General features: G+C 38.1%; 1 protein-coding gene and 1 non-coding gene across 2 annotated transcripts in view; one reads left to right on the top strand and one right to left on the bottom strand.

The window, feature by feature from the left end:
• Nucleotides 1-18,676, bottom strand: part of LOC120798164 (cilia- and flagella-associated protein 47-like) — a 58,578-nt gene that overhangs the window by 12,423 nt on the left and 27,479 nt on the right. The window contains exons 40-59 of the mRNA XM_040142260.1: nucleotides 18,432-18,544; nucleotides 17,077-17,227; nucleotides 16,768-16,856; nucleotides 16,343-16,429; nucleotides 14,874-14,938; nucleotides 14,617-14,753; nucleotides 12,903-13,008; nucleotides 12,331-12,557; nucleotides 12,027-12,168; nucleotides 11,208-11,335; nucleotides 11,016-11,081; nucleotides 10,534-10,677; nucleotides 6,329-6,502; nucleotides 5,432-5,543; nucleotides 4,869-4,904; nucleotides 4,570-4,667; nucleotides 2,908-3,083; nucleotides 2,583-2,690; nucleotides 1,822-1,933; nucleotides 1,293-1,397 (exon numbers count right to left, since the gene is read on the bottom strand). Coding sequence (XP_039998194.1) covers nucleotides 1,293-1,397; nucleotides 1,822-1,933; nucleotides 2,583-2,690; nucleotides 2,908-3,083; nucleotides 4,570-4,667; nucleotides 4,869-4,904; nucleotides 5,432-5,543; nucleotides 6,329-6,502; nucleotides 10,534-10,677; nucleotides 11,016-11,081; nucleotides 11,208-11,335; nucleotides 12,027-12,168; nucleotides 12,331-12,557; nucleotides 12,903-13,008; nucleotides 14,617-14,753; nucleotides 14,874-14,938; nucleotides 16,343-16,429; nucleotides 16,768-16,856; nucleotides 17,077-17,227; nucleotides 18,432-18,544 — 2,376 coding nt within the window. The remainder of the gene's footprint in view (nucleotides 1-1,292; nucleotides 1,398-1,821; nucleotides 1,934-2,582; nucleotides 2,691-2,907; nucleotides 3,084-4,569; nucleotides 4,668-4,868; nucleotides 4,905-5,431; nucleotides 5,544-6,328; nucleotides 6,503-10,533; nucleotides 10,678-11,015; nucleotides 11,082-11,207; nucleotides 11,336-12,026; nucleotides 12,169-12,330; nucleotides 12,558-12,902; nucleotides 13,009-14,616; nucleotides 14,754-14,873; nucleotides 14,939-16,342; nucleotides 16,430-16,767; nucleotides 16,857-17,076; nucleotides 17,228-18,431; nucleotides 18,545-18,676) is intronic.
• On the top strand, nucleotides 8,484-8,554 carry trnag-gcc. The gene has a single exon. It is a non-coding gene; the product is annotated as a tRNA-Gly (tRNA).

Raw genomic sequence — 18,676 nt, 5'->3', positions numbered from 1 at the left:
AGTCTGGTTCTGGCAAAGATAAAAAACAGAACAAACTCTAAACCTCTTTGTTTGTGTACATGATGGTGGTACCAATTTTTCTAAGCAAGGATGCAAATTCTCCCAGAATACTGAACAATTCCTTTAAAGAAGCATCAGTATCTGTGGTGTGTCTATTGGAATAAGCAGATTCCACCATTCCAACATGTAGGTCTAATTGCTAGAATTTGAGACTGTTACACTCTGCATGCTTTATTGTATGGTGGTGCTTCAGGGGATAAACTTTTGGCCTGTAGTATTTTCCCTTTGTATTGGCACATTTCCCATTTTGGGAAATACGCTTATTCCTTGTCTTGCCAAGAGTTAGATGAGTGGATTGGTTGTCATCTCTGTCTGTTAAATATGAATTTAGAGCCAGTCGTGGGGGACAGGAGGAAACAGCTAGCCTGACTTAGTCCAAAGTTAAAAAACAGCAAAAAGTCAAGGAAGTCTCAACTCCTTGCCAAGAAATACTGTGTCACAAGCCCCCATAAAACTATCACGTGTAATTTTTACACTTCTTTTTTTGTACAGCTTAAGCAAATGAGATAAAACATGTTAATGAGTGAGCTTTAGAGGTGCTAGTAGATGGATTATGTCACCTTTGGACAGAGCCAGGCTAGTTATTTCTGCTTCTAGTCTTTAGATTAACTGTAACTGTTACTGCTGACCATAGCTTAATATTTAATGGACATGCTTTAAGGTTGTTGAGAATGTTGAGCTGTAATTTTCTGTGCCAACACTTGGAAAATTCCTCTGAGGCAGCTCTCTGACATTGATACCAAAACAAGATAGCCAACCCTGCTTTGCCTATTTTGGGAAGTGGGCTGCCTGTTTCTAAAAGACTGCCATATGATTCGTAAGAAATAGCTTTGATTCTGTTTTGTGATTGGTTGTCAGTTTGTTGTCAAGCAATGTAACTTACTGACAGCATATCAAAGTTTCCAGTTTTCTTATCAAGGAAATATTTCAGTCAGTGTTTAAATTATTTACATCACCCTACTCTAGTGAACAGCCTCCTGCGCATTGAATAAAATGTACAATCTGAGAAAAGTTTTAGGAAGTGATCTGATTGCTCCAAGCCTTACACGGAGGATTGCAAGTGACGAGGCAGTAAATACAATGAGAGAACCCAGTTAAACCAATTTAAGAGGAAAAATAAATGAATTATCCCTGCGCCTGCTGTATGTATTTATGTGTGTGTGTGTGTGTATATATATCAAGGAATGGTGACTTATGTTATCCATTCCCTATGTGTGCGTGTGTATATACACCTGAGGGCATGTGAAAGTGATCTTTGCCATGTGGTTCCCCTCTCCGATGGATGATGGACTAAAACAGACACCGAGCTGGGTGGAGGAGTGGGGCTCGACAATAAGCTGGACCACACACACAAACAAAGACAGAGAACAGCTGTCATGGGAACACAGTCATGCTCAAAGCTACAAAACCTCTAAATCACACTGCTAGGCAACACACAGCTTTCCATCCAGATATACAACAACTGTTTTTCCACCAACTGACAACAGTGACTCTTGTTTATAGTTGAAAAAGACAACAACTGTTATCAAGTGTCTTAGTATACTGAATGGATCTTTTATGAGCTGAAATCCCAAGCAAATACAATCAAATGTCCATTGAACTACAACAAACATCAAACATAATGGTAAATCTATTTCCACAGGAGCAGGCAGAAGGTAAGTTCAGATGTGTTTGTGACAAATGAAGCAATACTCTGAAACTTTGGAATCACATATGTAGCTGATGAAACTAGGAATGAGGCACATGAGTGTGAGTACTAACAGTCCTTCCTGATTCTATTTCCAGTTTGTAGTTTCTGGGGTTACTGTTGGTTACAAGAAGCTCCAGAGTATCAGCTGTTGGGTTAACCAGGGGAATGGTCTGTCTGGTCCATCTGAGACACACACACAGACACCCAAACACACACACACACACACACACACACACACACACACACACACACACACACACACACACACACACACACACACACACACACACACACACACACACACACACACAAACACAGTGAAAGTTTAATTCGGCAAGGTGAACGAGTTGAACCCAAAAGATAAGAAAGAAGCTATTTTATCACATATAACTGGATGAATCGAATCTTGTCACAAGTCCTTCCAGACAAAGTTGGCTAACAAGCTAATTTATGTGTCTTTATCTTCTGAATGAGCTTTCATATCAATCAGCTTTCAAAATGTCCAATCTAATTTCCACTGAAAATTTTTCCAGCAATAAATATATGAAATGACACTATAAAGTCTAAAGCAGATCTAACACTTAAAACATTTCTTAGTTCCTTCATAAATTATGCTTCATGACTATAGTTTATAGAGCAATTTTATTCCAGAAGTGCATGAGATAAAAGAAAACATTTTTTTTTTTTTTTTTTTAAATATTACAATGTTACTTTCTCTCCTGCAAATAAAATTGCAGCAGGCCACCTTTTTGCCTTAGACATTAAAGGTTAATATGGGATGTTAACCAATAACCTGCAGTGCGACAGTGTGTGTTGGTGTGTGTGCACTTACTTTCCCAGCTGGCAGCAGGCCTGTGGTAGTGTGATGACTGGAGGAGGAAGAGCATAAAGCTCTAATTGATACCAGACCTCGCCGACCAGCTCTGACTGGAACACCACACTGGCAGAAAACACACACCAAACCTATGAAAATACTGTATACCGCAGATTCATAACATTGTTCAAAATAGGGGAATAAACTGCTGGATAAATTCCATCAAAAAGCTCATGAACTTTAATCTCCACTTTAAATGATAAATTGTGTAGCAAAACTTTTTTTTTTTTTAAATCTCCTCTCTTAAAGGAGGGCGGGTCAGCTATAGTGTGGTGAGTCTTACCTGCCTGTACTCTTCCCTACTCTGCCAGGCGAGAACGTAGCTTTGTAAGTGAGAGTGATTTGTGGAGGAACTGAAACCCATTTGGCCCCACTCAGTTCATCTCCTTCCAGGTACACATCCAGCATCAGCAGCTCTCCTCCTGGGTTATTGACCGGGATCTCAACGGCAACTGAGCTCTGGAAAACACAATATTACGAAGATGACACCTGTTTTTGCTTTTCCTTGTGGTGTTCTGAGTGTGGAGGGAAGATAAAGTTTTCCTGTAACAGACGCCAGCAGCAGAAACAGGACTTTAGGACTTGCATTTTAGAAATAGATCAGATAGCCAGCTACAGAAGACTGCTCCTTAAGATAGTATGAATTTAGTGGCTTGAATAGGGTCTTCTAATCTCTAACCACTAGACCACCAAACTACTTCTATTTATTGAATCTGTGTTTCAGACATTTAAATTTATTCTCTATATGTTACAAAATGAAGTTATAATAGAAGACGACGATATCTGTGCAAGTAGACTACAAGTCCAGTGTCGCTGTACAATAAAATAGTTTCTATTTCTACTCTGCCTTAATTACACTAAAAGTTAGATTTTGATGCATATCGGCATCCTTAACAGATGAAAATAAACAAATTAATTGATTAATAAATAAAATTAAAAGAAGTAATGGTTATCCACATGAAGGGTTTTTTTTTCTACTTTTGGAGAGTGCATGTGCCTTTGTGCTACCAGCTTTGTGCTACTGTAGTTTTTCAAACAACAGAAAATTTCAGCCATAACATTAAAGGCCTAAGGTGGGATATTTACTTAGGATTTGCAGCCGTTTTTTTAGGTTCTTAACAGTCAAATTGTGTTTGTCGTGATTTATTGAATGACCACAACTAAGTTCTGGACAGGTAAGATGGAATAAAAGCAGCACAGCTGAAACTCTGTTTGGTCTCATGCAATATGTATTTCAAGGCGGTCCTGGTCAGAAGGGAAAAATATATGAGGAGGGAATGACAGTTAATACAAATAACCTCTGCAACCAATTTATCAATGCCAAGTGATCACATGAAGTTACTTTACCAGAGTTCTCAAGACAGAAGGAAAGAAGGGCAATGCAAAACACGATTATTTTTCACAACGCTACTTTCGGTTTATCTCTGTGGCCCCTGATTATTTTTCCTGACTTTTAAAGGGTCAGAGCAGCAACAATCCAGTGTAATTTGACTGAAGCAGCCAATAATACTTATTTAGTAGGCCACTGCACAGAAATCATCTAGTCAAGAGTTTAAAAGTTTTACCAAAAATCTCCAACAATTATTTTTTATAACTCATCTTTTTTGTTGAGTGGACCTCATAATACTTCCTCCTCACATATGACCTTCCTCTTGAAAGATGAATGCACTCCTGCAGTTCCAAATGTGTCTTTTCTCCAACTAATATTTAAAATTCAGCAGCAGAAAACACTTTTTTGTGCTCCACTGCATTCCAGACAAATGCAACACTTGTCTGGCACTTTGCGGCACTTTGTGCAAATCTGATTAACTGTGGCTGAGCTCATTTACATGTGCAGTCTTAGAAAATTCTCAGCTGAACTGGAAAAACGCAGTGACGCAAAAAGTTGTTTCCCTAGGCCTAGCAAGTATCACCCCATGAGTTCAAGTATGTTATCAGAACTTACCTGAGTAGCACACTGTACATCTATGACCTTGATGGGTGCTGGTGGCTCACAAATAACCTCTAGAGTGAAGTAGACTTCATAGCGTCTGAGTACATGTCCTGGAAGACAGGCATGCACAGGTAGAAATATAGTATGAATGCAAACATACATTTACACGTTAATGTATGCATTAACGTTATAATCAAAATGGACATTATAATCAAGTCTGGGCCAAAAGAACCCTTTTAAGAGAAATATTTTTGAAGCTCTCTAAGCTCTAAATGGTTCATGCACAGTATGTGGTACAATACCGATCTTACCTTTGTCTTTGTCAGCCTCTTGAATGTCATCAATTTCTACAAATGACACAGAACCTGCAAGTTGTGGATGAAGTGTTCAGTTTTTTTTATTTATGCAATTATTAATTATGTTTCTAAATCTAGGTTTGTCGTCTTTTTAGCTTTATTTAGTCGATCAAATTAAAGAATCCATCATAATGAGCATTTCGTACACAAACATGCAAAAGTTCCTTATATTTCCTACTTAACAGCCTATGCAAACATACTGTAGATGTGTACACCAATACGGGAATACAACTTAGCTATGCAAAACAAACACTACAATGCATGTGTAATCGGTAAAACCACAGCATTCAAATGTGTTAACTTGTACGTGTATCTGTTAAAGCAGGCATTTAAACTAAGAACACCCATAGGGTATTAGTCTGTGTGCATCTGTTTAAGCCAATGTAATAGAATACAATAAACATATTTAGCTAACATTTGACAGCAGCTGCCTTCAACGTTACATACTAACAAACCACACAACCCAACAATATCAAACACATGTTGGGGGGGAGGAAAAAAAAAAAAAAAAAAATCACCTATCTGTTTTCCTCGTTTCCACGGTGACACAGCCAGAGTGTATGGAGTGTTGTGTCCAGGTTTAATCTCCAGGCAGGGGTTGCCACTCACGATGGATAGATCTGTCACCACCTAAAGTTTGTGCATGTACACAGACACACGAGACACAAAACAACCATACACACACACAAACACAGGAAAAAGGAAATAAATAAAGCTCTATAATACACACAGAGATTCAAATTGACACTTACTCACTTGCAAATGGTTCAAAATGCTGACTGAAGCAAATATTTGTTATTCTTCCACTCCATTTTGTGTTCTACAAATTTAGTGTCTCAATTAATACATTAATTAGGATTACAGCACAATATGTCCATGTAGTCTTTGAAAAAACAAAAAACAGCATCAGTGAAGTAAGAAATATACTGTTACAACTTAATAGTCTTCTCATTTTGAGCCATGCCAGAGGCATGAATGGCGACATTGCTCTTCCTGTCGGTTGTGCCAATACTTCGGATTTGGCTTATTTTATTTGACTAGCAATCCAAAACCCAAAGATATTCAGTTTATTATCATAGAACATTAAATAAATCCTGCAAATCCTGATTTTTAAGTAGCTGACAAGAGGAAGTGTTTGGAATTTTTGCTTGAATAATTACCTAAACGTTTAATCGTTTATCAAATTCTTCTACTGACAGAGTCTCCAGCATGAATTAGTGAGAATCTGCTCTTCTTTCTCAAAAGAATCTTGAGTTGCTGATACCTAAAAAATACTGGTTTGATTTCTATGAAAGCAAAAATGCAAACATTAAACTGACTGAGTGCTTTCCTCTCCTGAGTGTGAATGTGCATCAGAGTAAACCTCTTCAGGAAGCAACATTATGTGTGACAGTTATTTGCATATGTTCTTATACCTTGAGCGTGAGTTTGTTCTGGCTGTAGTTGGGGACATCCAGCTGAGTGTATGTGGTCTTCCCAACAGGGCAGTGTAATACCACATGGTCCACAGGCAGGGGGTGCGTTCCCACTCCTCCAAGGGTAAACACATGCTCAGTGCCGTTGCAGTCATTATGTAAGGACAGCTTGCCCTGTGGGGGTTGGGATAAAGTCCAGGCTGTCAAACACACACAAACTGATGTGAAGCTTGCACACAGAGGAATAATGCTAAGCAGACTCTGAGCTGCAGTCAAAAAGATACACCTGTTATCCAATCTGTAATGTGTTTAAAAAATAAAGCTAAATGTAATATAATGTACACTACACTGCCTCTGTTCATTTTGATTTATGTATATTTATTTTTCTTAAAATGTGTTGATATAGAATGATCTGGTGGCCAAATGGTTACAGGAGATGCCACATAACCGCAACGTCCATGGTTTGAATTCTGCCAAGGGCCTTTGTTGCATGTCATACACTTTCTCTATCTGCCCCATGTTTCCTGTCCAGCTCTTCACTAATAACTGTCCAATAAACGCAAATACACCAAAAAAGTAATCTTTTTAAAAAATGTGATGATATATCTGCACACGTAAGAAACCCAAAGTCCACGGAGGCAGCGCCGTTGTCTAACTGTCCAATGAAACATGAATTTATGATGGATTCAGCTTTACCTTCAGACAAACTGGCAGCAACACATAGTATATTAGATTATAAAACTCTAAGAACAATTTTATCGTCCAAAAGGAATTATGGCTTATTTCAAAAAGCTATGGACGACAGAGCCAGCAGTGAATTACCAAAGGACTTGCCAAGATAACACTGTTCTACCTGATACAATGGCCAACATTAACCAGCCAGTCAGGATTGCAACCTGCTGAGATGACCACTGGTCTTACCTGGTAAGAGGGTCCTTACATCTTAGAAAAAACGTTGAAACGAATTTCCAAACAGACATTATTTGGATAAGCTGACTACATAATCTAAATGGATACTTTCTTGCCAGAAAAAATATCAAAGCTGTATAAAGGGTTAGGGTAGGGAAGATACATAAAGCCTGATGGACACATAAAAGTATCTGAACGTTGCTGTTTATCCAGTCAAGCCCATCACTCCTCCTATTGTCCTGGAGCACTTCCGTGGTAGTAATTCTTGTCCCATGTGTCTTCCCTATTTGTATGTGTTTTTGTTTTTGTAGCATTTCTTGATGCTTGAGTGCATTTCCCTTAATGTTTGTGTTTTAACCCCATAGATTAAAGGCCCTAGGATAAGACAGTGACTATAGGACAAATCATTTTCAAATCTAAACAAAAATTTACGTGCAGAACCTAAGCGTTTTTATGCAATGCCTAAACCGGATGAACAGAAAAAAAAATATGCTATGCTACGAGAGTTCGCTACTGCCCTGAAAAAATACCGTGTTGGTCTGAATATTTTATTTTTTTCTGGATTAGGTTTGTGGAAGTGGATGTTATCTTATATTTGAGCACGGGACAATTACGTGTTCATTACATCACATATGCTTTTTTGAATGGAGAGAGTATGTTTAACAAGAGTGTTGCATTCTTTTTTTTTTTGTAGCCTTAATATTGCTAGGCTAGCAAGCTTTTTCAAGTCCGTCTATAGTGAGACTTTCCGAGCCAGCCCTAAAAGTGTTTAACCTGCAGGAGGTTACGACTGAAACGAGTTGATAGCATCTCCAGATGTCCGGGGATGTCACAGATGATGAGCTAAAAAAGACTGAAAAATGCTAACTGTCAGAGAAAATGATTCGGAGAGAGGAATGAAAGAAAGAGAAGACGTCTGACTGAACAGCAACTCTGGTAAATTGCCAAGTGCTGTAACACTGTCAAATGGCTATGGTAGGATGAGAAAACTGCAGTTCAAATCCATTCACTATAAGCCCTGTTTTACCAATGTGCACCTCAGCCCTCCAGAAGCCTAAGAAAACCCTGGGTTACTTTTAGTCATTGCTAGTATTTGCTGGCATCTACAGTATATTTTCATCCCTACAGAAAAATAAGCCAATGAGGCCGTTTAGTGCAATAGATAAAGGCAACATACTCAACAGCACAGGGAATGGCTGCGGTTGTGTCCTTTTTAATCCCCACCCTACCACTACTACGCAGAGATGCATTGGTGGTTCAGTGGTAGAATTCTCGCCTGCCACGCGGGAGGCCCGGGTTCGATTCCCGGCCAATGCACAGTACCTTTTTTTTCTCTTCTTTTTTCTTTCTATTTTCTCTCCTTCCCTCCCTCTCAAATTTTACTAAAAATCTGACTAATACCAAAAAAAGACAAAAACAGAAAAGAGACAATCGCCACTAAATACATAAATACGATAAATAAATAAATAGAAAAACTGCTGAAATAAATACAGAAAGAAATTATTATATGTTAATAAATAAATAAAGTAACCCATATATAAGGACAAAAAGAAATTAATTAAATAACTAATTAATTCGTTAATTAATGTCAAAATAAATAAATGAACTAATATTACCAAATAGGACAAAAATAAATAAATGCCTTCAATTTATTTCTTCATTTCTATACATTTACATATTTATTTTTGTATTTCTATATTTCAACTTTAGTTCTTAACTATATTTCTACCTTTCTTTCTTTTTTAAAATTTCTATATTCTTTGTCTGTATGCTAATGTGGTTGGTGGTACAAACTCTACAGAAATAAATAAATGCGAAAAGAGAGAAATGTCGAAACAATTTGAAAACCCTTTTTTTTATTTATGTCCCAGTTATTTACCTACATGTATTAATCAATGTATTAATTCATTAATTTATGCCCTTATTGATTTATTCCTGCATTTCAGAATTAATTAATTAATTTATTGATGATAGGTCATTTTCATCCTCCATATCTTCAACTTTACTTTAAACTGCTGTTGTGGAGATATAAATGTGTAAGATAAATGAAGGATAGAGGGACAAAACTTCTACAATACAATGTTTTATTTCATATATTTTCCTTATGTTTTTGGTTCTCAGTCATGGACAAAGAATAAGTTCCAGCTTTTCGTCCTCCGATGATTAAATGAATAAATCCCTCTCCATATCATTTTTTTGAATTGTTTTCAACATTATATATGAAAGCAGAAGTGACATTAATTCAACACTGTACGGGGTCTATCATTCTAAATTGCAACAATGCTGCAATGTTATCAAAAGACTTGAGGCTTTGATAGAAGCTATCGTCCTTGAGCAGAAAGATCGTAGGGAGGATGGAGTGGAGGTGCCTAATTAGAAAAAGGCCAAATATGAGGGCTTGGTGGATGAGCCTTGGTGGCAGGGGATTTTCAAAGCGGGCTTTACCCAAATTGTTGCTGCTGTTGAATTATCCTGAACACACACTAACTTGAAACCAACGTACTGTAAAGTCTGTCATGTAGTCTATCAGAAAGTGTATATCAAGCTAGGAAATAGCAAGAATTACACAAAGGACAGATAGAAAACAACTACAAAAACACAAAGAAAGAAAGAAACTACTGCCCTCTTCATAGTGGACAGCTCTAAATACGTCAGTTCACACCTGGCATTAGAATGCGTCTCCACATGCATCTTGAGTGACCACTTGTGATTGGATCTCACCTCCCCACTCTTTATGCAAATACACATGTACATCAAATTCCACAAGTTGTCGTTTTTAACCGATGGGAGGAAGCAATGCATTCCCTATGCATTGTCTGCCAGAAATTAAAAGAAGAAGAAGAGATCAAAACAACAGAGACTGTGTCTATTCCTTGGCATGTTCCAGGCAAACCAAATCACCCAAGATGTTTGATGCACTCGTAATATATCTCTATGGGCTTTTTGAAATTTTTAGACGTCATGGACAAAGCAGCTTACATGATTTGTCTTAACTGTATTACTTTGAGAATGAGTACGTATATCCTCGTACGCAGAAGACGTCAGTTGGGTAGATGGTCCTTCAATGTGGCCCATGACACATTTGCATACACACCGCTAAAAGAATGTGGCCATATGCGGCCCAGACCACCTCCGAATGTGGTCTGAGTGATTGGATCTCAATGTGTCCTCAACAGGTCAGGGGGAATTCACACCTGTACTTAAAGCTCTCCACTTGAGATCGGCTCACCCAAGACGCTTGTTACTGCCAAGTATGAACAGGGCCAATGAAACCAATGCCAATGAAAGAGCATTACCATGACAATGCATTGTGCAGAAGGGTGAAAAGTGAGGGGGTAGCAGGCTCTAGTCCCAGCTGGTACATTCAAAACCTTTGGACCACAGAATCCTTCACCACACACCTCAGCTTGCATGTTCCAGTCTTGGTGGGTCTCATTGTGCTGGGGGTAGACACACAGGTCTTATAATTTGACTTGAACTCACCATTATCAAACATTTTGGCAACTTGTTAAAAACTAATATACAAAACTACTATCATAACATAATCTTCTTCTGTAACCTAAAATTTTTATTATTATTATTATTTTCAGTCAAGTGATCTAATTAGTCAAAGACACATTTCAACCACGGTTTCTGGTTGATGTATATTCAGGATTACCACTCTCTTTTGAGAAACCAGTTTCTCTTTATCTAAGTAATATCTAAAATCATTCACAGTTAATCAAATTATTTTAGGTTACCTATTAACAGACTCAAGAAATTTTCTCTTGCTGCTCACCACTGGTATGTCCTGAGTGACTGAACGGTGAGCTGGTGAACTGAAGTCCAAGTGCATGGATCCTCCCTGTGGTCACAAATTAGATAGTTTTAGTAACATTAACCATGAACCACTTGAGCCAACAAGCATTTCAGTATTTACTTAATATTCCATTCACGGGTTTACTAAACTCCGATATCAGCTGGCATATACCTGTGCAGTAACCAGCGCCTCCAGCATATAGACCCTGGTATCACACCAAGACTTCAGGACCACTTGACATGTAAATTGCCCCACACAGTCTGCCTGGAACCGTAACGGGATGTCCACACAGCCACAATCTTTGAAAAGAAGGAACACCATGAATTAAACTATTAGGTCATTTCAATCACAGGAACTTCCCCAGTGAATCAAAAACATTTGGAGGAACTCAGGAACATGCAGCCGGGGCCAGTTAGTGAAAGACTAATGCGCATGTGCACTGAGCCACGCTGAGCAGAAATAAACCCGAAAGCTGGAAAACATTGCTCAGTGGCAATTTTCATTCAATCAAATAGGCACCATATTCTGAAGTCTGGTATCCACTTTTTATGATACACTCATGGTATTATTATTAGGACGAGGTTTGGATATTAAAACCTTAATATTAAGGAAGGTTCTGAACAAAGTTATGTTGGTTTTTCCCAACTAGTTTGAAAACAGAGACAGCTGAGAGAACTTGTTAAAATTGCTCCCACACACTACCATCATTTTAAAATTTGTCATTGGTTGGTTTGATCTTCAGGGGTGTTCAGTTGTCTTGGAAACACACAGAGAAATTTACAAAAGGGACTTTTATTTCCTAGTTTAGTTTCCTTTTGTTCCACTGCTCCTGTGCTATTTGGTAAAAAAAAAAAAAAAAGGGTGCGTCAAAGTGTCAGTCAGTGTGGCTTGATCAATGACACACAAAGTAACTTCACCCACTGTGCTTAGAACAAATGAAGTTTGACTGGAATTTAGGTATTCATGTGTGTGTGCAGCATGTGTGTGTACCTTCAGGATTCTCCCATGGTATACTGGTGTCTTCTTTTATAGGTATTTTAACAGCACTGGGTAAAGTGAAGTATTGTGGCAAAGACACCTCCACACTATACGTTACCACTTTACTGTGGTCAGCAACTCTCATCAGCTGGGCCTAACAGAAAACAAGAGAAGAAGCGGTATACCAAGTAAAATACAGACGACAGGGATGTGGAGTCTCCCCTGCCTGCCTGCCTGCCTGGCCACCAACTAACCATACACAGCTTTCTATTGTATATCCACAGAACTGCTTTCCAGAGTGCATCTGTGTGTGTACCTGTTGTTTGAAGAACTTGTGTATGGCTGTGGTTGCCCTCACAGTGCTGCTATACAAAGTGTGTGTGAGCATCCGCCTCCTGTGTTCATCGGCACCCATGCTGTGCTGACCCCAGATGGCCAAAGCTTGCTCCCAGGCCATATTGATCAGTGGCAGACGCACCACCTCCTCACAAACCTGCTCCACCTTGCAGCGTAGGCTTAGCACTGATACAAACATAGCTGGGTCTGTTGGTGGAGAAAAAAATCAGTGAAAATATTATTTGATTCACTACTCACTATGAATACTCGACAGCTAAAGAGCAAATATTATTAATGGTGCCTCTTATGCTCTTATGTTGCCACCAAACATGATAAGAACATAACAGTAAACAATTTGTCCACTGAGGAAAAACATATACAAAGGATGTTACACAAGATTTTCATTTTTTGGCTTCGAAACAGGACCAAAGACATTTGCTTTCAAGTTTTGAATGATTGAATGATAATTGATGATTCAAATGTTAATGTTGGCGCAATACCGAGTAGTGTTCATAATGTTTGATTAATGGAAAAACATTTGTGTGTTCATACCAGAGTTGTTGGAGATGGAGACTATGTTAGAACTAGGTTTGGCAGTGAGAGGGGAAGGAAGAGGCAATTCTGCTGTAGTCTTCACCATGTAGACCATGTCGCCTACCTAGAGGGACACACAAACAGACGGACATGGTTGTGAATAAATGAGGGTCACTTGTCACAGTGGTTGGTAATTTGTATGATCAAACATGACTACCTGTGTTAAATACAGTATTTGGTCTTTCCTGTTAACAAAACGTTTATACTGCAATACTGATATTCACGGAAGCCCTGAAGTCAAGTGAGAAAAAAAAAGTTTGGTGATCAATTTTTAAAGTCTGATATAAATTGTTTTCTCTCCTTTGTTTATGACTTAAGACCAGGTTAAAAGAAGGTTTTGCCAGGATAATCTGGCTAAAGTTCCTAAATTTTTTTTCATCTGTGAAAACAAGTGGAAAAACAGTTTTGGCAAGTGGAAAAATTTTTTTTCAGGATTTGCCAAAGTGTTTGTTGTTGTAATACTCATTTTGGCCACAAGAGGCTGAAGTGCAAAACTACTCCAGTCTAAACAGGACTAAAAGCATTCAGGTTTCCATCCAGGGGATTTTTAATATCTTCATGCACTCTAAACACAAGGTACATATATTGTGTGTTAGCAAATTATATAACATTACTGTAATATGTTTCTTTTTTTAAATCAGCGCTAAACTGCTGTTAGGGTTAGCTAGACTGATGTTAGCCGTTAACTCACCAGCTGGTGAGTGAAGAACATATCATTCATGTCTCATTTATTTTATTAATATTGTTGATATAGAATTGGATAATGTTTATTGAATATTACAATTAACCTGCATAAGTTGCTAACACTGCTCTAATTAATTACCATGAACTGAACATCTCATGTGATAATCAATCAATCCCTTCCAACATTAACTACCAACACAAGAAAGTAACAATATAATATGAGGGCAAGCAGTTTTTTCTTTTCCTGCTGTAAGAGCTGTAAGATTAGGCCTCTACTCTTTTTCTCTGAAGATCAATGGTATCAAACCACTTTCAAATGATTGAAATTGTGTGTTGCTGCTGTACATAGTCATCACGTAAATATCTAAGCACGTTACAATATCGCCAATATCATGGTATGACAAATTATAAGACGCAGCACATCCCCCATGATGTGGAAACATTGTAATGGTAATACTATACTTGATGTGTGGCAATGAAAAACTTGGCCAGTCTCTAAGTGATTGTGCAAGTGTTGCATTTAAATCAATTTTATCTATTCATACAGGCATCTAATTCTTGACCCAAAGTGACACCGTGTTAGGAATAAGGATCTTTGTTCTCACAGTCTGTGTGTATAGAAAATTAGCAATAGATATTTTTGTATTAGCTCAAAACATTTCCCATATTTCACCCTGCTATAATGGAACCAGCATGCTGTCTAGTAGATAAGAGCATCAAGTTGCACTGACATACATACAAGTTGAAAATGCATATACAGTATACACAGAAATGCGCACGCGCACATACAAACACACACTTCAGGATGAAGATTTCATTCAGACGAACTACAGATTTTCTCTACAGTCTTAGAAATCAAAAACTTCATCTGATCAGTAAGTGTTCGTAACTGCAATTTCAAAAGCGAAAATTAACATTCAATTATTTTAAAAAAACTGTTTCAGGGAATTGTCAGACAACCCAGACACACACAGACAGACACAATGACCTGCGGGCAAACTAGCAGCACAGAGCAGTATTTGGTGCCTGGGCAGAAGGGCAGGTAGTGGATGTTCAGAGTGTCTGCTTGGCCTGACTTCAGGCAAACACTCCTCACTGTGCTCAGGAACTCACTGCCTTCACCATCTGGGGACACACACAAATGTATATAGACCACAACCAAGGCACAGCATTCACACACGCATAAACAATAATTAAGGTAGCCCAGGGTACAGAGTATGTGTGCATTTGTGTGTTAGTACTTACTGAGATCTAAGCGCTTCTCTGCCATCAAATCCCCACAGCTCTTGTCTGAAGTCATCTTCTCTATGCTGAACGAGGGAGGAAGAAGAATATAATCATTCATACATGGATATCACATCACACAACCTGATTCAGGTGAACAATAGATGACTTCAGTGCTACCTCAAATACTCATTAGTCTACTCCTGATTAGGAGGAGGAGCTGGAATGTTTGGCTTTGAAGACATCTCAGATGGTGAGAGATGCATACTAACCAGCTATTTTTGATGACAGCCCAGGGCTGTCCTGAGGAAAAACCCTCATACTTTACTTCTCTGTCTGAAGCAGTGACTAGCAGGAGGAGCACCCTTTCTTTTTACCAAATAAGCTCTCGTAAGTTATTGTAAAGAAAGCTACTTCTACTGTGCACAGAGAATTTAATTTAATATGGAGCTTTTTTGTTTGTAGCTGTAGAATTGTGTATGTTGTTTGTGCTCCTCGTACCATGTAATCATTGTCCTGAGTAAATAAAATGTAAAAAAAAAAAATTGGAACACAGACTAATATTGCTTACTCCCTTTAAATTGGAATATATTATAGGTTCACATTTTCAAATTGGATTGTAAGAATATCACCTGCAGCACATATATTCTATAGTTTCACTGATGTTTTGTACTTGCCACCAGAGTTTTAATTTATTTTCAATGTCCTCTCTCAGCAGGAAAAGTAAAATCGATCGAAATTGATCTGCAAGACACATAAAATCTGGCTGAAAATCTGTTTAAAATGATTTATTCCTTTTCCATTTTGTGAGTGAACTTAAACTTGCATATTCTATATGGTTCTTCTCTTATTTCTTCAAACCAACAACGAATTGATCACACTAACAAATGTTGTGTGTGTATAAAAAGCCTGATATATCACATTCCTCTGTGCTATAGAGTTCCATTGTTAAATAAACTATTAAAAACACATCAGTGAGCCACACTGTTGCACTGTGTGCCATGTCCCTAATTATTGTGGACACACGGGCTGTAATTTTTTTTGACTCAGTCCCACATAGACGTACTGGTGCCAGAAAGACTCATTGAGCATCAAATGTGAATTAATCTGCCGCTGAAAATAGAAAGTTACTAGGCCTTTTTTTTTTTTTTTTTTTTTTTTTTTTAAATGAAACTATATATTTAGGAGATGGTTCTAAAGATATATGCCTTCAGTAAAAGCCAATGGGATTGAGCATCACAGAGAGAATAGGGAAGCCAGAAAGTATGGAGGTAGATTAACACATTGTTGGTCTAGGTGTTTTCATTAGATTTGTGGACAATGGAAAAAAATAGAATAACACTAGCCTTATCCTTTAATTCAAGCACTTTTAACTAGGTATAAACTATAAAGGTATATGTACCTTTGATTGTGTTTGTGTGTGCACATGTGTGTATGCGTGTGTGTATCTTAGCTGTCCCTGTGCTGAGTGTAAAAAATGCATGTGTTACTTGGCTTTGGAGGAGGCCTGTTGAAAGAGGCTGTCTTTTTTCTTTTCTGGCTCCAGTGGGTTGAACGTAGACTCCACCAGCACCACCCTAAGCACACACACAGCCGAGATTCTTGAATTTAGCAACAGAGAACACAAAAAGCAGAGCGTACTGGGATTTTATTTCTGGAATCGCAGTAAGCAACACAAACAAAATTATACTCCATTGTACTTGGGTGTTGACAGAAATCTCACAGACAGATACGGTTTCTCAACCCTGGATAAATAAAACCAAAGCTATCTGGATAGGTTGATTCTACTAAGTGGAAAAGGATTGGGTTTTTTTTTTTTTTTCATAAATTGGGTTCACAGACCCTTTAACGTTTTCACCTTTCTGTCCAGAGGGGATTGTAAACAGTCACAAAAATCTGTGGACCAGACACCTACCTGAACTTAGCTTCCTCACTGAAAGTGTTAGTTATTGGCAGTTGGATCACTCTCAGCTGGTAGCATGGAGACATACACTTGACAGTGTTCTAAGGAGAGATAGTACAAAGCAGACAGTCCTTCATCTAGTTATATCAGCCTACGGCTGCAGCCACAAAACTATGTAACAGTAAGTCTTCAGAAAGACACGGCACTCAAATGATACGTGATGTCTGATAGACACAGTACGCTAATAAGTGATTTAGTCAGACAGAGTGTTAGCAAGTTTACACTCTAGCTTAGTCCAGCCTTTTAGTTAATTATACTCACTATGGGTCTGATGTGACTGACATGTGTCTTTAGATTGAAGGCAAGAGTGGTGCCACGCAGACCAAAAGCAGAGCTGGAGATGAGCAGAAGGACTGCCTCCATTGGCTGCAGGAAAGAGCAGCTATACTGGACAGTCAGTTCAGTGCTCGCCCTGTGAAAGTCATCACAGCCAACAATAAGATCTCTGATTATTTAGCTCGTGTTCAATCAAGAATCAGAATTCCAAAAAGTGATTATTTTAGAGTACAGCCTCCCATTTTCAGGGAGTTAAAAGGAATAATAGTAATAAATCTACAGAATTTAACTCTATGTTTCTCCATAATAGCACTGTCCTTAAAGACAGCATTTTTGAAAGTAAAGCTAGGGATCCAAAATGGGACACTGGCTATTTTTATAAAGAGGCCTCACTTGAGGGCATAACTGGTACATTTTAATGAGCTACAGTCTCAAGACAAAACTAAATTTATTCAATTTGAACTCTGAGCTGCAGAAGCCGAGGAGGATTTTTCCTATTCTTTGCCGGGCATAGGTCTGCTTAAAACAAGTTATTTTGGAAGTACACATGCAATACAGCACTTACGCACTAACGATACCAATTTTAGTATAGTATCTGCTGTTGATGCAGACTACAAAGGCATGCAACAGTTTTTCATAATTACAATTTTATTGCACAAGAAACTAAACTTCAAGATGATTTCTGCTTTAATGTGGAAAAACATGCCTGTTAACACTTCATTATATACTGTATGTGTCCTGAGAAGATCATATTCAGCGAATTGCATAAAAATTTAGATCTTAGATTAAATTGGAAATAATTCAAATTAGTCACCCAAGGTAAGGTGACTTCAGAATGAATCCGAATCCAGTTATATGCATAAAGCAACACTAGACTGCTTGCTCAAGTATAAAACTGTCCTTGTAAGATGTTTCTTTTAACCTTCTGTCACTGAGTGTTGGCAGGTTTAGGTCCATGCTTATCATAAAAAGAGGTAGCATACTCTTCACGTGTATCATTCTTGAATCTTAGGGAGTAGAACTGGGTAGAAAATGAGATACTGCACTTACTTTACTATATGAAGGTCAATCTTTAAGACAAATTGCAAGAGATTTTAAAGTCTCCTTAAAGACAATAAAATGATCTGAAGCTGATCAGATGTTTTGGATGCAAAATGTTAATCTTAACAGTAACTACTAACTAGCAAACCGGCTGTTAAATAAATGTAGTGGGATAAAATGTACAATATTTGCCTTAGAAATGTAGTGGAGAAGAAATATGAAGTAGCATAAAACCTAAACACTCAAGTGAGGTGCAAGTACGTCAGAGTTATAATTAAGTATGGTGTGGTATACGATACTTTGGTGGAATGGTGACAGTCGATCCATCGGGGAGGGAGAAGAGATGGGCATCCTGTCCTAAAAGGAAGGCCTGGTATTTGACAGCGTTAGAGGATGGGCTTTTCAGTCGCACCTGCATTTCTCACACACGTGCACACGCACACGGACAGAGAAACAGAGAGATAGCCATGTTTTATACACACAAACACAGGCGTATAGAACTGCAAACAAACGCTTCTGTCAGAAAACAATACTACAATGAAAT

This window comes from Xiphias gladius, chromosome 13 (genome assembly GCF_016859285.1).
Source record: "Xiphias gladius isolate SHS-SW01 ecotype Sanya breed wild chromosome 13, ASM1685928v1, whole genome shotgun sequence".
NCBI classification, from domain to species: Eukaryota; Metazoa; Chordata; class Actinopteri; order Istiophoriformes; family Xiphiidae; genus Xiphias; species Xiphias gladius.
The sequence above is the reverse complement of the archived record's forward strand: the minus strand, read 5'-3'. Positions and strand labels throughout refer to the sequence as shown.